Genomic DNA, 18,371 nt, shown 5'->3' with positions numbered 1-18,371 from the left:
GTAAAGGTCATTCAGGGAAATGTAACTGATGTGAAGCCAAGCCCATATTCAAAATCCATACAATAAAATGAATGCATTGACTTTATGTAATGGCTTTGTTTATGGACCTTATTCCATGAAGTCCTAATGATCACAAAGACAAAATTGTGTTTGATAATGAAATTTTTATGAAAAATGTGCAATTAGTGTCCAAAAAAGCAAAAATATAAACCACAAGATAATCAATAATTCTATAATCTCAAAGGACTAGCAAAAACATTAGCAAATTAGCTGTTCTAGGTATTTATTACAATGAATGTTGGTGTCAGTGGGATGGTAGGGTTGCTAGACTAGAGTGATCCATATTGAATTGAACGCAGCAAGGCACTTTTTTCTCCCTCTTCTGAGAACAATTACAGTGATGACTCCAGAGTCATTTCCTCTCCTTCTCTGTCTCTCGTTCCAGGAGTTCAATTTCTAAGGACAATTTATACAATTCCAGGGCCATTCTCACATCCTCTGGTCTCGGGAGACACTGCATGAGTTTTCTGCCTGCTAGAACTTGTTCACAGCCTGAAGGGAACTCCTAAAAGAGATATAGCTGGTGAGTGTGGTTGAGAGGCTTCTCCCCAGATCATGAGAATGGCAGGACTACAGGATCAGGTCCCAGACCAACCCCGGGTTTGATGGGTGAGAAGGAAACCAAAGTCTCCCCCTGAGGGATTTCGACCTGTTCTGAGACAGCTTCCCGGAAGGCCTCTGTGGAACAGAGTTATTTTGGCCAAGAATCCAAACACAGAACACAGTGTACTGTATAGTCTAGAAAAGGAAAGTTAGGAGTCAGTGCCCCCAGGCCTCTGACAATGTCCTCTCCTCCGTAAGGGGCTTGGTGTTTCCTGTTCTCAAGTGAGAGCAGGACAACTTGCCACCCTAACTGACCAGAGTGCTTCCAGGGAAAACAAGAGAGCTCTTTTGAATGACTCAGGGATCTATCCTGGCAGGTCAGATCTCGCCTTTGCTGGCTGGGACAGTGCTTTAAGGTGGTACCATTTTTAGGGTTTGATAGCACAGGAACTTCCTTGAATTGTTCCACTTACCCACTCACACTTGGGCACCTCTGGATACCAGGTATGGTTCTCTAAGCAGGTGATATTTTGGCGACCAACCACAGTATAGCCTGAAGTACACTCGATGGTGATATTTTCAGATTCAACAAATTGATCTTTATCCCCAAACACCTTTCCGTGCTCTATCTCTGGTTTTGGACACAGTACTACAATAAAAGCACAGTTAAGTAATCTGTAAAGTTAAGAAAAAAGACATGGGAACAGACTAGGATATTAAAATGAACTACATGTAGGTGCTTCTAATTATAATTAGATATAATATAATTTTTATATTTTATAATTTTTATATTTTCCTATTTTGATAGCAATGATATTAGCTCCCATTTTTATTGAGGATTGACTCATATCAGTCATCTAGGCTGAGCATTTTATGTGATTTTCTCATTTAAGTCTCACTCTTCTCTATGAAGTGAGCACTCTTACTACTGCCATTTATTCAGGAGAAAATGAGATACAGAGGGGTAAGAAACTTGTTCAAGACATAACATCTCTAAATAACATGACAGGGTATTAAAAAGTCACATGACCCCGGATTCGCAGCTGTCAGTGCAACTATTCCTCATATTGTGTTCCACAAAAGACACCAGGGATGAAATCTTCCTTCTTGCCTATTATCTCCTATATGCCTATATGCAATGATGGCAAAGTGTTACTAGACCCGTGTGCATGTAAAAATCGGACCTGATCTTGACTCCTCCTGCCCTACAACAGGTTGGAAAACTGGGAGTCCCCCACCACATGCCTCCATGACGGGAAGGTTGTGCCCTGTGTGAGGCTCAGATGGAAATACCTGCCACTTCCTGGTATTTGGAATTAGCCCATGAGAGTCTGCATTCATGCCTGAGCAAGTTTCCATGGAAATTTTGCTACAGGCCATAGCTACACTCAGAGAACTTACAGCCAGTAGACGACTTCCAGAAATACACAAGCAAGAGGGAATCTGGGCTGCCTCCAGGAGGCTGAATTGTGTAACTGGGAGAAAGAAGTAGGGGACATTCATGATCCTGTGTGCCCCTCAAACTTTTTGTTTTGGGTACCATCTAAATATAATAATTATTTAAAATAAATCCAATCAAATATTTTGTTCTGCCTCTGGATAGAAAGTTTATTCTCAATTCCTCCATGACAGTTCCACCCACTTAGCCATGGGCTGGAGTTACCTTTACATTGAGGGGCCAGAGCCGACCAGCGTGAATTACTGCAGGAGAGTGTGGCCTCTCCAACCAGAGTGTATCCTTCATCACATTCATATTTAACTTCCTTAGGTTGGAATAAGTATGAAGGCATTTGTATGAAATGTCCATAGGGACGTTTATACAAGAGGAGGATAAGAGCAACCTTGGTGGTAAGACAAAAAATGAGAGAGCTTGGGTTTGTAGAATATAAAACACAACACATCCCAGAATCTGTGTGGTTTGTAGGAGCCTTTGTCCTGCCCTGTTATCTTCTCTGCTCACAGGATCACTTAGCCAAAGCCAAGTTCCTGTGCTGCCCTCCTGCAAGCCTCAGAATGAAGAACTGTAGAAAGACTTGACTAGAATTTCAAGCACTGAGTTTGCTTCATATAAGTAACAAGTTCATAAACCTTTACACTCTTTAAAAACCATTTTGGCACAAAGGTTGGATTCAACCCAAAGTCATATTGTACTGATACTACACTCCATGCATTTCAGGCTAATTGCAGAGATGTACACCTGTGAGAAACAGTTTAAGATGCTAAATATATGCACAATCTCTGATTCATTGTGTCCAATCAAAACTGTTCATCCATCCCCACAAAGAAAATACTTACTGCATTGTACAATATTTTAGAAAAGAGCTCATAGAATGATTTAAAATGATTACTTGCATATTTAAATAATAGGCACAAAACATGTATAAAGGATCCATGGACAAGGGCAATGGGGTGGAGGATTGAATGTGGAAAAGTTGGCCAGACAGGGGGGAGTAAAGGTGGAAAAACATGGACAACTGTAATTGAACAAGACTAAAAATATTTTAATAAAATAAATAAGTAATAATGGACACAACATGGTGCACAGCACCATGAAAAGTTCTCTGAAAAGAAACACTGTCAGTATCCTCGAACACTGCATAAGAAAATTAAATAAAGCAGGTCATTAGGAATGTCAGATAACATATTATACTGATGGACTACAATAGTTGTAAGTTCTATCCTAAGATGCCTCCTAAAAGCATGGAAAACATAATGCTGCACAGTAAGTGAGTCTGGAATGCTGGGCTTGTCATGGCAGGAGAAAGAAGTAGGAATTAAATAACTCAGGGAAGTAAGCATCCTGAAGTGGATATACTGTGTAAGCTGGAAAATATCACCAGGTGATTCTGTTACATGGAAATGCCCGAAGAATACATGTACCAAGGACATAAGGAATTCCCCAAGACACTTCTTATCAAAGGCAAGAGCTAAAAATAGGAAGGTCATTAAAGAACAAGTTTCACTCTTATTGACAGCAGTCAGAGAAGTGCTCATTTGCTTCAGAAGTTAAGTAAACGTAATCTTCATAACGAATGACTAGGTGGAAAGACAACCAGAGCAGCCAACAAAGATACTGCTCAATTTGTACCATCAATAGAAATTAAGGATGGATAATCAGGAGACTGATGGCCTTTGGCCCAATTAAAAGTTCCAATCCTTGCTCAGTTTCTGGACCTGTGCCAATTTTTGTTGGGAACCGCCCTGACTGGTATCAGAGGCTGAAACCCCCACCTAGCTAAGGCTAAGGGAACGCCCTTGGAACCGTGAGCCAGCAAGGAGACAAAAGCTTGTCTTCCTGGCAGGAATGCTGCTTCTGCTGCTTTATTCATAACTGAACCCAAAAAGCTTGGTCGGTTAGCCAAAGACGGGTAAGATTCCCCACGGGGGGAACGACCCAAGCCAGGCATGATCACTTTGGGAGGCCCCCCAAAAGAAGGACTTGGGGGGCTGCAGCAAAAGGGGGGTGATGGACCCTCGCTCCTCGGCTCTGACATAGCCTGAGTTCTCAGCGTCTGGGAGAAAATCTCCTTATCTCTTGGTTACCTTAGTTCCCTTGCTCCACCTAAGCCTAAAACAATGACAGGGTGGTACAGCTCGGTACTGAGAAGTGCGGATTTCCCGGGGTGATCAGGCCTAAGAAAGAACATGTAAATTACTGTGAAACCTCCTTTGTTTAGAATGCTCTCAGTTGAATGAGAAGGGTCTTAGGAGGAAGTTAGTTTGTTCCTCAGTCTTACAGCTCTTTGACCCCAACTCAATAGACCGGCAGAGTTCTTTGTTTTCTATAGTTCCTTACTTCCCCTAATGAGTACTGTACTTTACCTGAATTATTATGCAAAATGAGCCCAATAAAAGCAGGTATGGACTGTAAATCGCGCGCTCCCCCACTAGGGGGGGTGGCCATTTCGTCCCTACTTCCCCACAGAAACTAGTCTGTCTCTGTGCATGTGGTGTTTTTTCTCGCGTGTTTATCGTCGAGCCATCCACAGCGTTCCGTGGTCACTGCTGGCCGGTGACCCACGCGCAACAAGTTTTCATGTCCGGAGATCATTGACTAAAGAAAAAAAGACAGCTCCCAGAAATAAAGATTCTACAACAGCTCAGTAAAGTATGCATAGTAATGAGTTCCCCAGGTTTCCAAGTTTTTTACATAGGTAACTGTGCACTGGTGAAAGGTGCAAAGTAAACTGAGGATTACTGAGCATAGAACTTGCATTGACATCGATACCTGTAACCAACATAGTCCCCCTATTAGGCCACTTGGTGGTCATTTCCATTGTCTTTGAAAGTATAATCAGAGTCAACAAAGTTGGTCATTAGCACAGCCCCCATATTGGGTCGCTGGCCTACCGGGTGAGAACTATCATATCTCAGAAGGCAAAGTAGAAGCCATACATATGACCACCACTCTTCCCCCTTAAGGCAAAGAAGGGAACTTTTTAAAAATATCATGTACGGAGGGGGAGGGGGGAATTGGTACCAATCTTTTAATCCTCATAAAGGATTAAAGATGCTAAAGTGGTCATTCCCATTTCCCTCATCTGTCTACTACAAAAATTAGGATTCTAGAAAATTACAGTAGACTATTGAAAATTCAACATTTTAGTCCCCATTGCAACCACTGTGCTAGATGTGGTATCTTTGCTAAAGCAGATTAATATGTCTTCAGATAAACCAGGCTACTGTTTTATCAAAGGCATTCTTTTTCATCCCTGTTAAAAAAGAAGATCAGAAACAGTTTGAGTTTGAATACACATGAAATGGTCAAAATCATATATTTCCACTTTTAACCCTACTAGCCCTTCTCAGGATAGAGTCCGAAGCTTTCAGGGGCATCTGGACATCCGCAGAATATCATGTTGATCCAGCCCACCAGTGGCATCAAGTGAATTCTACCTGATAAGCCAGAAGTAGGTGGTATGATGATGCTCTGGAGTATAGAAGGTAAAGAAGGAAGGAAGGAAGGAAGGAAGGAAGGAAGGAAGGAAGGAAGGAAGGAAGGAAGGAAGGAAGGAAAGTTCAGAAAATCAGGTTCAAATGGATTTTGGCAAGTCTTGTTTTCCAGGTTAAGACATATAGGAAGGGAAGAGAAGAGAATAAATATCAAGAAATAGAATGTAATAATTTAAAAGGCTAATGATCTACTGCATGTGGTCTATATTCACTGATTCAGGAAAATGCAAATAAACAATGTGGGGAAAAGGAGAAATTTGAACTGGAGGCAGTGCTTTTGAATATATTTATCCATTCCAAGAATCATGCAGAGTACCCAAATTCTTCTCCCTAATTTGAAACCTTTCCTTAATAATCTCCATTACTTTGTTATGAAGAAACTTCTAAAATCACATAATTCCATAACCTCTTACTCTCATCACATGTTGGTGTCTCAGGACTCTAGGTGCCATCTGCTGGGCAGGAAGCTTCAACACTTTGTCTCCCACTACATGAATACCAAAGCGAGTCTCCATGGAAACATTCACAGTTACTGGCCAAACCTTTCTTTCTCAGGGTAGTGATTCTGCCATTCTTTAGGTCTGGTACTGGGCAACATACCTCTAGAAAAAAATCATGAGACATAGTTAGTAAAACCATACTGAGGAGGTGCCTGTGGCTAACAATCTCATTTCCACCTTCACAAGAGCTCACTGCAGAAGAGAGGCTCGGGAAACACACTAGGGTACAAGAGACATTTTGAGTACTCGCTCTTTGTCCCTGATTTGCTAAAGCAGTCCAACCCAGTCATATTCCTCCAGCTATATCATTTCATAGGTGTCTCCAAAATGAGAAGTTGGATTAAGCCTTCCGACTTCTCATTTTCAAAAATGTTTCAAGAGCAATGGCAGTGTTTATCTTCTCTTGGCTTCATTAGGGCTGAAACCACATAATGATAGTTTCAGAATTGTATATTTCTAGAAATAAAAATTTAAAAACATTTACCAACCTATGGGTGTTTGGAAGACCCCTTCCCAGCCTTTCTCATGGATTCTTTAAACTTTACTATCACTATGTTATAGAAACCCTTCTTCCATAGGCTAATCTAACCAAATACACCACCCACATTCCCATCATTATATCCTATGTCCTACCTAGAATGACACTCTTTTTCTCTGCTAGCTATTCATGTCCCATGGGCTCTGTGAAGGCTTCCTTGTCTTAGCACCCCAGCAAATATTCATTGTTTATTTCTCAGCTTCTGTGGCAGTTAATAAGAAGAGATTATACATTCTATACAATTGTTTATTGAAATCTTACCATAATCTAGACACTACATATACAAGGTCTTCCCAGAAGGTGTCCAGGCATGTAATACGGAAAATAGAGACATTTCCTGAAGAAGATATAAGAAACATTGTACATGGGACAATGATGCCTCAATCCCCTTCAGAGCAGGCACCTTGGGACTTCACACAATTCTCCCAATTGCCAACTGCTGTCCTATAATGTTTTCCTGACTCTCATTGACAGTCTGAAATCTCTTCTCTTTCAAAGGGAATTTTAGTTTTGGGAAAAGCCAGAATTCACAGGATGCCACATCTGGGCTGCACAGAAGCTGACTCACCTGGGTGATTTGATGTTTTACCAAAAAAGTCTCTGCACAAGATGTGATGCATGTCATGCTGAAGCTGCCAATCTCCAGTTGCCCATAGCTGCAGCCTTCTGAATCATCCAAATAGTTTCCACAGAGGAATGCTTATGCTTAATGCAAAATTTGATAGAGATTCATCGCTCTGCTTGCTCAGCCATTTTGAATGTGATGGCAACAGAGTACACATGCTCACTCAACAGCATCTACCACCCCCCACTGACTAGTACAATGAAATCATCATTGTTCATGCATGTGCCTTCCAGTCCAGTCTCCTAGGCTGCCAGGTTACATCAATGTCTCACAAACCATTCTCCTTATACCAATGATTGGACTTATGCCAGAAAGACCTTGTACAGTATCTATGTATACTATGACACTATGTACACCATACTATGTATACTATAGATACTATGTATCTATAGATACTGTGTATACATAATCTAGTCATAGCATTTTCCCAACCTTTTATAGCAGAAAACAGACTCTTGCAGAGCTTAAGTTTCTTTGTCCAAGTGAGGCAGCTACTGCCTAGTATAACTGAGACCTGTCTTGCTCAGAAGTCCATGTTTTCTATGGCTTTATTCTATACCCTAGTAATTACTTAACAGTTGATTTACACTATCCACATTCACATTTTTGAGTATAGGCAACATGTCTCAAGTATCTTTGTGTCTTTGCTCTTGAAATAAATTGAAGGTACTAAAGAGATATCCCCTGTGTACAAGTCAAAGGCTCACAAATGGAATTTTCTAAGCCTCAGATCAAACACATTATTAGAAAATACCTTCTTATGAATTGAGCCAACAAATGCTTATATAATTTAGTCCTTATAAGCCTGTTCGTCAGACACTGAGGCACATTTTTGCAATACTGTAAAGAAAATAAGGCATAACCATATGAATAGCAAAACCACAGTGTCAATCAATTTATAACAATGTATCTAAAGACAAGAAATGCCAATAAGATGGATATAAACAAAGAAAATGAAAACTGAGGGAGAAAGGATACAATAACATTTCCTAGAGGGAACTGGAAGTATATTTTAAGATTTGAATAAAAATTTCTTTGATGGATGAGATACAAGTAAGCATTTTGTCTTGAAGTGGTGATTAGAGCAGAGACTTAAAAGCAGCAGAAAGTTGTTCTTGAAGAATGAAAGAGAGGCAAGCTGAGAAACTAGAGTAAGACATTTGGGCATATCCTATACTCCACATGGTCCAAAGGTAAGGTGGAGTTTTCAGGAAATGGAAGAAGAGGGGATAAATACAAAGGAACCTGAAGGAATCAGGACAAGTCTCTGTGACTTCTTGAACATAATCTACACTCACCACCTCACAAAGAAAAAGGAGGCCTAGAGGGACAAGGCAATGATACTCAGGGAAGATAATGAAAGTGCTTTGGAAATATAATAGGTTTAGCCATTTCAACTTCCTAGAGAGGAGAATTACTCAGAATATGTGAGTTCTTTTACCTAACTTTAAAATTTCATTTACAATATCCATCATTATGATGTAAAAAAATCCAAAATAATATACTTTGGAACCCCCTTTGAAAAGTAATTCTGAAGTCACTCTGTGATATTAAGGAAGTTCGTAAGGCTCAAAGAGCATGGTATCCTTCTGGAGCCCTACAAATTAAACTTGACAAAGGCAGACAGGTCACACTGGGGACTCCATGTTCCCTCTGCTTGCCATGTAATTCTTGTATCATAAAAATTGGGAAAAATTCTCAATATCCCCTGAATAGGAAACAGAGTCTCCGTTGAAAGAGACATGGCTATTGGTGAAATCTCTTCTTTTCTGAGTGATTTTGTCATTCTGTGCAAAATGTTCTACATTATTAGCTCTAGTAGATGGTATAAGGGGTATGTGTATAAATATTTTAAAATTATTCTTAGAAATTCTTTCTTTAAAGGAATAACTTACATTACTACATGAATAAGAAATGTTACTTTTGTTAGCATATTTCTATTTAAAAATGAAAACAATTACTCATATCTTCATTTATAATCAGCACTACCATAGAGGGACATAGAGGGACATGTGGGACCTGGCAAACTCTTCCAGTGCTCACTTATTGGGGACTATTATTCCCTAATTTTCAATACAATATCTTACACTTATATAATTTTGTTAGTTTATACAGTACTTTGTAATTTTACTTTAATACATTCACTCATTTCTAATACTATAATTTCTTCTGGACTGCAAAGTTTTCTATTCAACTGTCAATATGCAATAGGAAAATAATTAACCCGAAAGAATAATTAATTCTTTGATAATGTAGGAGTATCTTTTTTCCTTTTTTTCATTTTTTATTTTTTATTTTAATCATTGTTCAAGTATAGTTTTCTCCCTTTTACTCCCAATCCAACCCCGCCTCCCAACCCTCCCCACTTACCTCCCATTACCACCCTCCACCTAGTTTTTGTCCATGTGTCCTTTAAACTTGTTCCTGTAAACCCTTCCCATTCTCCCCTGAAATTCCCTCTCCTCTCCCTTCTGGGCACTGTCAGCCTGTCCTCTATTTCAGTGTCTTTGGTCATATTTTGCTTGTTTCTTTGTTTTGTTGTTTAGGTTCCTGTTAAAAGTGAGATCATATGGTATTTGTCTTTCACTGCCTGGCTAGTTTTGCTTAGCATAATACTTTCCAGCTCCATCCAAACTGTTGCAAAGGGTAGGAGCTCCTTTCTTTCTGCTGCACAGGATTCCATTGTGTAAATGTACCATAGTGTTTTGATCCATTCGTTTACTGATGGGCATCTTGGTTGCTTCCAGCACCTAGCTAATGTAAATTGTACTGCTATGAACATTGGGATGCATAGGTTCTTGTGCATTGGTGTTTTAGTGCTCTTAGGATATCGTCCCAGCACTGGAATTGCTGGGTCAAAAGGCAGACCCATTTTTAGTATTCTGAGGAAGTTCCATACTGTTTTCCATAGTGGTTGTACCAGTCTGCAGTCCCACCAACAGTGCACTAGGGACCCCTTTTCTCCACAATCACTCCAACACTTGTTGTTTGTTGCTTTGTTTATGATGGCCATTCTGACTGGTGTGAAGTGGCATCTCATTGTGGTTTTAATTTGCATCTCTCTCATAGCTAGCGATATTGAACATCATTTCATGTGTCTTTGGATTTTCTGTATGTCCTCCTTGAAGAAGTGTCTGTCCAAGTCCTTTGCCCACTTTTTAATTGGATTCCTTGTCTTCTTAGAGTACAGTCGTCTAAGTTCTTTATAAATTTTGGAGATTAAATCCTTGTCTGAGGTATCATTGGCAAATATATTTTCCCATACAGTTGGTTCTCTTTTAATTTTGATACTGTTTTCTTTAGCTGTGCAGAAGCTTTTTATTTTGATGAGATTCTGTCTGTTTATTCTTTCCTTTATGTCCCTTGCTCTAGGGGACAAGTCAGTAACTAAGTTTCTGCGTGAAATATCTGAGATTTTCCTACCTATGTTCTCCTCTAGTACTTTAATGGTGTCACATTTTATATTTAAGTCTTTTATCCACCTTGAATGTATTTTTGTATATGGTGTAAGTTGGTGCTCGAGTGTCATTTTTTTACACGTAGCAATCCAGTTCTCCCAACACCATTTGTTGAAGAGGCTATTTTTACTCCATTTTATGTTGCTGCCTCCTGTGTCAAATATTAATTGGCTGTAGAGACTTGGGTTTATTTCTGGGCTCTCTGTTCTGTTCCATTGGTCCATGTGCCTGTTTTCATACCATTACCATGTTGTTTTGATTACAGTGGCCTTGTAGTATAGTTTAGTATCAGGGATTGTGATCCCTCCTACTTTACTCTTCTTTCTCAAAATTGCAGCAGCTATTCATTTATGATTCCATATAAATTTTTGAAGTGTTTGTTCTATGTTTGTGAAATAAGCCATTAGTACATTAATAGGAATTGCACTGAATGTGTAAATTGCTTTGGATAGTATGGACATTTTGATTATATTAATTCTTCCAATCCATGAACATGGTATATGTTTCCATTTGTTTGTGTCTTCCTTGATTTTTTTCCTGAGTGTTATGTAGTTTTCTAAATACAGTTTTTTTACCTCTCTGGTTAGGTTTATTCCTAGATATTTTATTTTTCTTTTTGCTATTGCAAATGGGATTTTTTTCTTGATTTCTGCTTCTGTTGTTACATTGTTGGTGTACAGAATTGCCTTTGATTTCTGGATATTGACTTTGTATCCCGCTGCTTTGCCAAATTCATTTATTAGGTCAAGCAGTTTTTTGGCTGAGTCTATAGGATTTTCTATGTACACTATCATGTCATCTGCAAACACTAACAGTTTTGTTTCCTCCTTTCCGATTTGGATGCCTTTTATTTTTTTCTTGTCTGATCACTGTGGCTAAAACTTCCAGTGCTATATTGAATAGAAGTGGTGAAAATTGACATCCTTGTCTTGTTCCTGATCTTAGTGGAAAAAATTTAATTTTTGCCCAATGAGTATGATGTTGGTTGTAGGTCTCTCATATATGGCCTTTATTATGTTGAGGAATCCTCCCTCTATTCCCACTTTGCTGAGTGTTTTTATCATAAATGGGTTCTGTATCTTATCAAATGCTTTTTCTGCATCTATTGATATGATCATGTGGTTTTGTCTTTGCTTTTGTTTATGTGATGTATTACATTTACTGATTTGTGAATATTGAACCATCCTTGCATCCCTGGAATGAATCCCACTTGGTCCTGGTGTATGATCTTTTTAATGTATTGTTGGATGTGGTTTGCCAGTATTTTGTTGAGGATTTTAGCATCAATGTTTATCAGTGATATTGGTCTGAAATTTTCTTTCTTTGTTGTGTCTTTATCTGGTTTTGGAATTAGGATGATGTTGGCCTCATAAAAAGAGATAATGTAGGAGTATCTTTTAAATATAATAAATTAACATAAAAACCAAAAAAATAAATAAAGAAAAGTTTTTTGTGGCTAGATTAGCTGCTCAAGTATTGGTAATATTTTGGTTTACAAATTTTGTAATTGTAGCCTATACCAGAAATACTAAAATTAGTTAAGTATATTTCTTAATAAAACACTTCTTTGAACTCTTCAAAAATTGCACTGAATTATTCACATTTGCTTATATTTAACTGATTCTTAATCAGAAATTCTTTCCCATACCTTGGTTTAAACACACCCATCCTGACTTCTGGCCAAGTTGGAGGTGTAGGGAGATACACTGTGCCTCCTCACACAACCAAAAGAAGAACAACAACAAATTTTAAAACAAAAGCAACCAGAACTGCCAGAAAACTAATGGCCACCTGAGGCAGAGATGTCTTGTGTCAAAGCAGCAGCTGGCAGACCTAGCGAGATGGCTGTTGGTAGAGTGGGCAGTCCCACATTTGTGTGCAGATAAACTGGGAGGAACAACTAGGGAGCAAAACAGACTGCACAATCCAGGTTTCCGGAGGAGGGAAATAAAGCCTCAAAACCTCTGACTATAAAAACTTTTGGGAATGGCAGCAACAGGAAAAATGTCCAGCCACTCAGGAGACATTGTTGCAGAGACCCACAGGGTCCTAGAATATGCACAAGCCCATACACCCAGGAGCCAGCACCAGAAGGGCCAAATTTGCCTGTGGAAAGGAGGGAAAGTGACTGAAAACCAGACAAGAGCCAAGCAAACAGCATTATTCCCTTTTGAGTCCCTCACCAACATACAGTGCCACAGTGCAAGCATTAGGTTGCCCTGCCCTGGCAAATACCTAAGGCTGGGCGCGTTAGGACAAAACAGGCATGCTGATACAAAAAAAAATGGCCCAAATGAAAGAACAGATCAAAGCTCAAAAATACAACTAAGGAATAATGACATGGCCAGCCTATCAGATGCACAATTTAAAACACAGGTGATCAGGACACTCACAGAATTGGTTTAGTACAGTCACAAAATAGATGAAAAAGTGAAGGCAGGCTATGAAAAGTGAAATAAAGGAAAATGTACAAGGAACCAACAGTGATGGGAAGGAAACTGGGACTCAAATCAATGGTTTGGAGCAGAAGGAAGAAATGAACATTCTACCAGAACAGACTGAAGAAATAAGAATTCAAAAAAGTGAGGAGAAACTTAGGAACCCCCAAGACAATTTTAAATATTCTAACATCTGAATCATAGGGGTGCAAGAAGGAGAAGAGGAAGAGCAAGAAATTGAAAACTTATTTGAACAAATAAGGACGAACTTCCCCAATCTGGCTAAGGAAATAGACTTCCAGGAAGTCCAGGAAGCTCATAGAGTCCCAAAGAAGTTGGACCCAAGGAGGAACACACCAAAGAAAATCATAATTATATTACCCAAGATAAAAATTAGGGAGAGAATCCTAGAAGCAGCAAGAGAAAAGGAGACAGTTACTTACAAAGGATTTCCCATAAGACTATCAGCTGATTTCTCAAAAGAAACCTTGCAGGTAAGAAGGGGCTGGAAAGAAGTGTTCAAAGTCATGAAAGGAAAGGACCTACATCCAAGATTGCTCTATCCAGCAAAGCTGTCATTTACAATGTAAGGGTAGATAAAGTGCTTCCCAGATAAGGTCAAGTTAAAAGAGTTCATCATCACCAAGCCCTTATTATATAAAATATTAAAGGATTTATCTAAGAAAAAGAAGAAGATGAAAACTATGAACAGTAAAATGACAACAAACTCACAACTATCAACAACCACACCTAAAACAAAACAAAAATGAGCTAAGAAAACAACTAGAGCAGGAACAGAATTACAGAAAGGGAAGTCACATGGAGGGTTATCAGTGGGGGAAGCTGGGAGAAGTGGGGAGAAATGTGCAGGGAATAAGTAGCATAAATGGTAGGTAGAAAATAGACAGGGGGAGGTTAAGAATAATATAGAAAATGTTGAAGCCAAAGAACTTATGTGTATGGCCCATGGACATGAACTACAGGAGGGGATGCAGGTAGGAGAAGGTGTGAAGGGTGGAGGGAAATATATAGTGGAAAGTAGGATGACTGTGATAGCATAATGAATAACATATATTTAAAAATAAAATAGAAAATAAAAACACCCACCTTCCCTATCATGTCTATACTTACCACATAGGACAGGTAGGCTTTGCAATAGAAATAGAACCCGAGGAGGCACAGTGCTGGGAAAATTCTCTGCAACTCAGGAAACATGGTGAGGCATCTCAGACATACAGCACTGGGGCTCAGTGTTCTCAGATGCCATGATCCAGCTAAAGCAGGGGTTTTAAGTGAGTAGGAAAATGACTCCTGACAAGGAACTAAATCTTGGCTATGGCACAGCTTTGAATGACTAAAGGGGAGGGACAGAACTGAGTAGCTTATGTAAAGGATGGGACCCGACCAGGACAATCCAATAAAGCTCCAAGTCTTGCAGACAATGCTATGACCTTAACATGAGTGCTGTCTGGGATTATGAGGGTATTTACAATCACAACCCCAAGAATTCTTATTTGAAGGGAACACTTGTTGGCCGGTTGTCTACATCATTTATCTTTAAGTAATCAAGCAAAACTAGGAAAATTATTTGTGTTTGACTAATCAAGAAAAGCTAGGAAAACAATGTGAGTAGCAGTTTCTTCAAGGGTCAGGGTGAGATCCTGAGGAATGTTCTCTGCCATCTCCTGGGTGTGTCAGGTCTTCATTCACTAGTGTCAGTTCCCAGCAGGAAGGAATGACGGATAAGAAAGATCTCAAGTTCAATTTTCTTCCCAAGTATTAACAGCCTAATTGGAATAGAGAAAGCATGTTAATCTTTAACTGTGAAAAGACAAAAATAAAGTCCAAACAACAATTATTTACCCAATACTTAAGTTTTCTTGAGTATCTGACACCAAATTAACCTTACTAGTTGAAGAGTAAAAGGGAAATTTCTTAGAGTGGTGCTTCAAGCACAGGCAAAACACACATGGAAAATTAAATGGTAGAAGATTAAGTATTATAAATGGACAAAGGATCATGACAACTTTAAGAGATTCTCAATGGCACTGAATTGGAGTAAAGAACCTTCTAGCCCAGCATTATATCTCTGACAAAAGCACTAAATGATAAGTAGTAGAAGGCATGTTTGTTAACTTCCAAGACTTGGTTTATTATTAACTATTTGAATTAGAACTGGTACACTAATAATTATCTGGGTTCTTTATTCATTATTTCTTTTAGTCTCTGCAAAAGGCACAAGTGAAGTTACCAACCTGGATTTCATGTTTTCCCCCTTGGACAAGCTGTGGATATCTGTTGCATGAAGATACCTAGATATTCATCCATAGTGGATGGTAAACACTGAAAAATGTCTGCAAGTGACCATCATCCCACTGAACTGTGATGAGCACACTATGAAGCCTATAACAACCAAATTGCTGAGTTCTCAAAAAAAAATAAAGAGGAACATTCCTCAGCAGAAAACAAGTGGAATCCTCTGCAATATTGATGACAGAACAATTAAATTTCAATCCTACTGGAAAGAAAGGAAATAAATCCAACATGAAGTTCCTTCAATTAGTAGAAAGGAACTAAAACAAAATCTGAGTATATCAGATAAAAAAGGTAATTTAAATAATTTAACAGATTGTTTTCTAGAAAACAGCTTCTGCTTAGTTATCATTTTCCAAACTTTTAAATAAATAATAGCATTTAATTTCTTAAAGCAAAAATCTAACATAGGTATTATAGCCATATTTTACAAAAAAGAAAACTGATTCAGAAAGACTGAGAATGCTTCCCAAGAACTTACTCATCAGTAGCCATGTCGAATTCTGAACCCAAGTCCAGTTCAAGTCCAAGCTCCTTCTACTAATGCCATACTAATTTTCACTTAATGGAATAAGACTATGAAGTTTTCTTGTGAAAGATCCTGAACTTTACATTTAGAAGACAAAGTCTGTAAACCATCTGCTTCTACTATTGTGGAAAAACCCCAACAGCCTGCTCTATCAGGAGACCACATCCTTATATAATTTGACAAGAATTAGCCCCATGGCTTAGCTACAAAATTCATTAACTCAGGCCTCAGTCTCCACCTATGTTTAAAGAAGGGTTTGAGGCTAGAGTGGCCTCTACTTTTTCAGTTCATATATTCAAAGTTTGTGCAATAATGACAAAAAAGTGATTTAAATAGTATTTATTATCTTAAATAAAAGGTAAGAAGGGCAGGAACAGGATTAAAACCTTAGAGCATGAAATCCTACTCCTACGGTCCATGCAAGGATCACATCAACACCTAATGAATGAAGAAAATACATGAATGGATAAGAACTTGCTATTTGCCTTAGTCTGCCAAGAAGCAGTACTTGAGACAAGAATTTGAGTGCATGAAATTTATCTGTGGTGTAATTCTGTAGTGCACCATTAGAAAATAGGGATGTAAAAATGGAAGGGAAGGACTTAATGCAGCTTGCATTGGTGAGCTGGTTACCTCTGTAAGCAACGGAAACTAACTCTCTTAGGGAACCTCAGGCAGAGAATGTAGAACATGCCTCACACATATCTTGCCTGTGGGACAAGACAACTGGCATTTTAATCTACCAGTGTCCATTATGGTACCATATTTCAAGGATGCCATCCAACCACTTGACTTTTCATCACAGAGGATAGAGTGATTTGTTTTATTCAACAACAGATTCTTGTTTGGGTTTAGAGTTACTATCCCTGTGGCCAGGAAAGCCACCTGTGGACTTTCTGAACGCCTCATTCCCTGCTGTGGTATGATACTTGTGGTCAAGAAAGCCATTTAACAATGGAAAAAGTAAGTCAATGGACTGATGCTTCTGGGATTCATCAGTGCTACCTTGTATCCCTTCCCACAGAAGCAGCTGACCTTATAAAGGAGTGAAATAGTCTACTGAATGCTCAGTTAGCAGGAAAGAATACCTTATGAATTTTACATATTGATCTACAGGACAAAGTACATCTGAAATATCAGCCAGTAGCTGGAGCTACCCTGAGGGGTCATACCAGTGAGACCAAGGACACACATCATGTGAAGACAGAGATGCCAGAGGAGCCTCAGCTATTCTAGGCCCCAGCTGATTAACTCTTCCCAGGTCAGGTACTAGACATATGAGTGAGCAAATCAAACTTCCAAAGATTCCCAGTCTTTGAGTCAGTCTAGCTGATATTGAGTAAAGCAAAGTTGTTCCCGCAGAGTCCTTCCTAGATTGCAACTTTATAAACAAAACAATTATTATCATTTTAAGCCACCAAATTTAGGGTACTTTATTACACAGCAACAGATAAAATTACAGTGTTCTTTACACTAACAGCAAAAACAAAAATGTTTTCTATCACTTCAGTAAATGCAGAAAAAACATTTAATAAAACTCAACACCCACCTATGGTAAAATATAGAAGCTTCTTAGCAAATTAGGAATAGAAGGGACTATCTTTAATCTGGTTAAGAGTTTCTGCAAGAAATCCCCCAACAAGCAGTCTACATAATGCTGAAATATTAAAAAGTTTTCCTCCTGAGATTAATAATGAAACGAGTACAACTACTATCACCACTTGCATTTGACGTTGAACTGCACATCCTTTAATTGGAAATATGACATAAATCATGAGATAGGGAGATACTCAGGAGATAGGTAGATAGATAGATAATAGGTAGATACATAGCAGGAGAATTAAAAAGGAGGGCAAATTTATTACTCATAAGTGACCTAATTTAGAACTCAAAAAATCCAAATACACAGAAAATGTATTAGAATTAGAAAGTCACTGAATGCAAGGTAAATAACCAAAAACAATTTTATTCTATATACTGTCAACAAAGTTATTTTAAAAGACATTTTAGAAAGATATAATTTGAAATTCCAAGGGCCTAGGTATAACTCTAATGAAAGATGTATAAAAGCTCTTCACTGAAAGCTAAAGAGATAAATAAAAATCTAAACAAATATATTTGAGCAAAAAAGAAAAAGGACTCATGGACACAGACAACTGTGTGGAGATTGCAGTGGGGGAGAGGAGTGGGTGGAAGTGGAAGAGGGTATAAGGGGGCAAGTAGTAATAGAAAAAATACAATAAAAATAAAATAAATAAAATAAGTAAACATAGGAAAATACTATATTTATAAATTGGTAAAAGTTGTACACATGCCAATCATTCCCTAACTGACCTATAGATATCATGCATTCTATAAAAATTTAAGTAGCATTTTGACAGAGATTGACAAGTTGATCCTAAAATTCACATGGA

General features: G+C 38.5%; 1 protein-coding gene across 7 annotated transcripts in view; it reads right to left on the bottom strand.

Annotated features, from left to right (window-relative positions):
• Window positions 1-266: 266 nt before the first annotated feature.
• Window positions 267-18,371, bottom strand: part of LOC123817873 (apolipoprotein R-like) — a 44,493-nt gene continuing 26,388 nt past the window's right edge. For 2 of the 7 annotated variants that reach the window (XM_045837639.1, XM_045837640.1), the window contains exons 2-5: window positions 14,247-14,902; window positions 5,963-6,158; window positions 1,077-1,252; window positions 267-565 (exon numbers count right to left, since the gene is read on the bottom strand). In XM_045837639.1, coding sequence (XP_045693595.1) covers window positions 413-565; window positions 1,077-1,252; window positions 5,963-6,071 — 438 coding nt within the window. In that variant the 5' untranslated portion in view covers window positions 6,072-6,158; window positions 14,247-14,902 and the 3' untranslated portion in view covers window positions 267-412. Of the gene's footprint in view, window positions 566-1,076; window positions 1,253-2,266; window positions 2,450-5,962; window positions 6,159-6,689; window positions 6,797-6,855; window positions 6,933-14,246; window positions 14,903-15,370; window positions 15,559-18,371 lie in introns of those variants that run through there. The other 5 variants (XR_006785550.1, XM_045837642.1, XR_006785549.1 and 2 more) reach the window with 5 other exon arrangements.

Source organism: Phyllostomus hastatus, unplaced genomic scaffold (assembly GCF_019186645.2).
Source record: "Phyllostomus hastatus isolate PE091 unplaced genomic scaffold, TTU_PhHast_1.1 phas_contig_2248, whole genome shotgun sequence".
Lineage (NCBI taxonomy): Eukaryota > Metazoa > Chordata > Mammalia > Chiroptera > Phyllostomidae > Phyllostomus > Phyllostomus hastatus.
The sequence above is the reverse complement of the archived record's forward strand: the minus strand, read 5'-3'. Positions and strand labels throughout refer to the sequence as shown.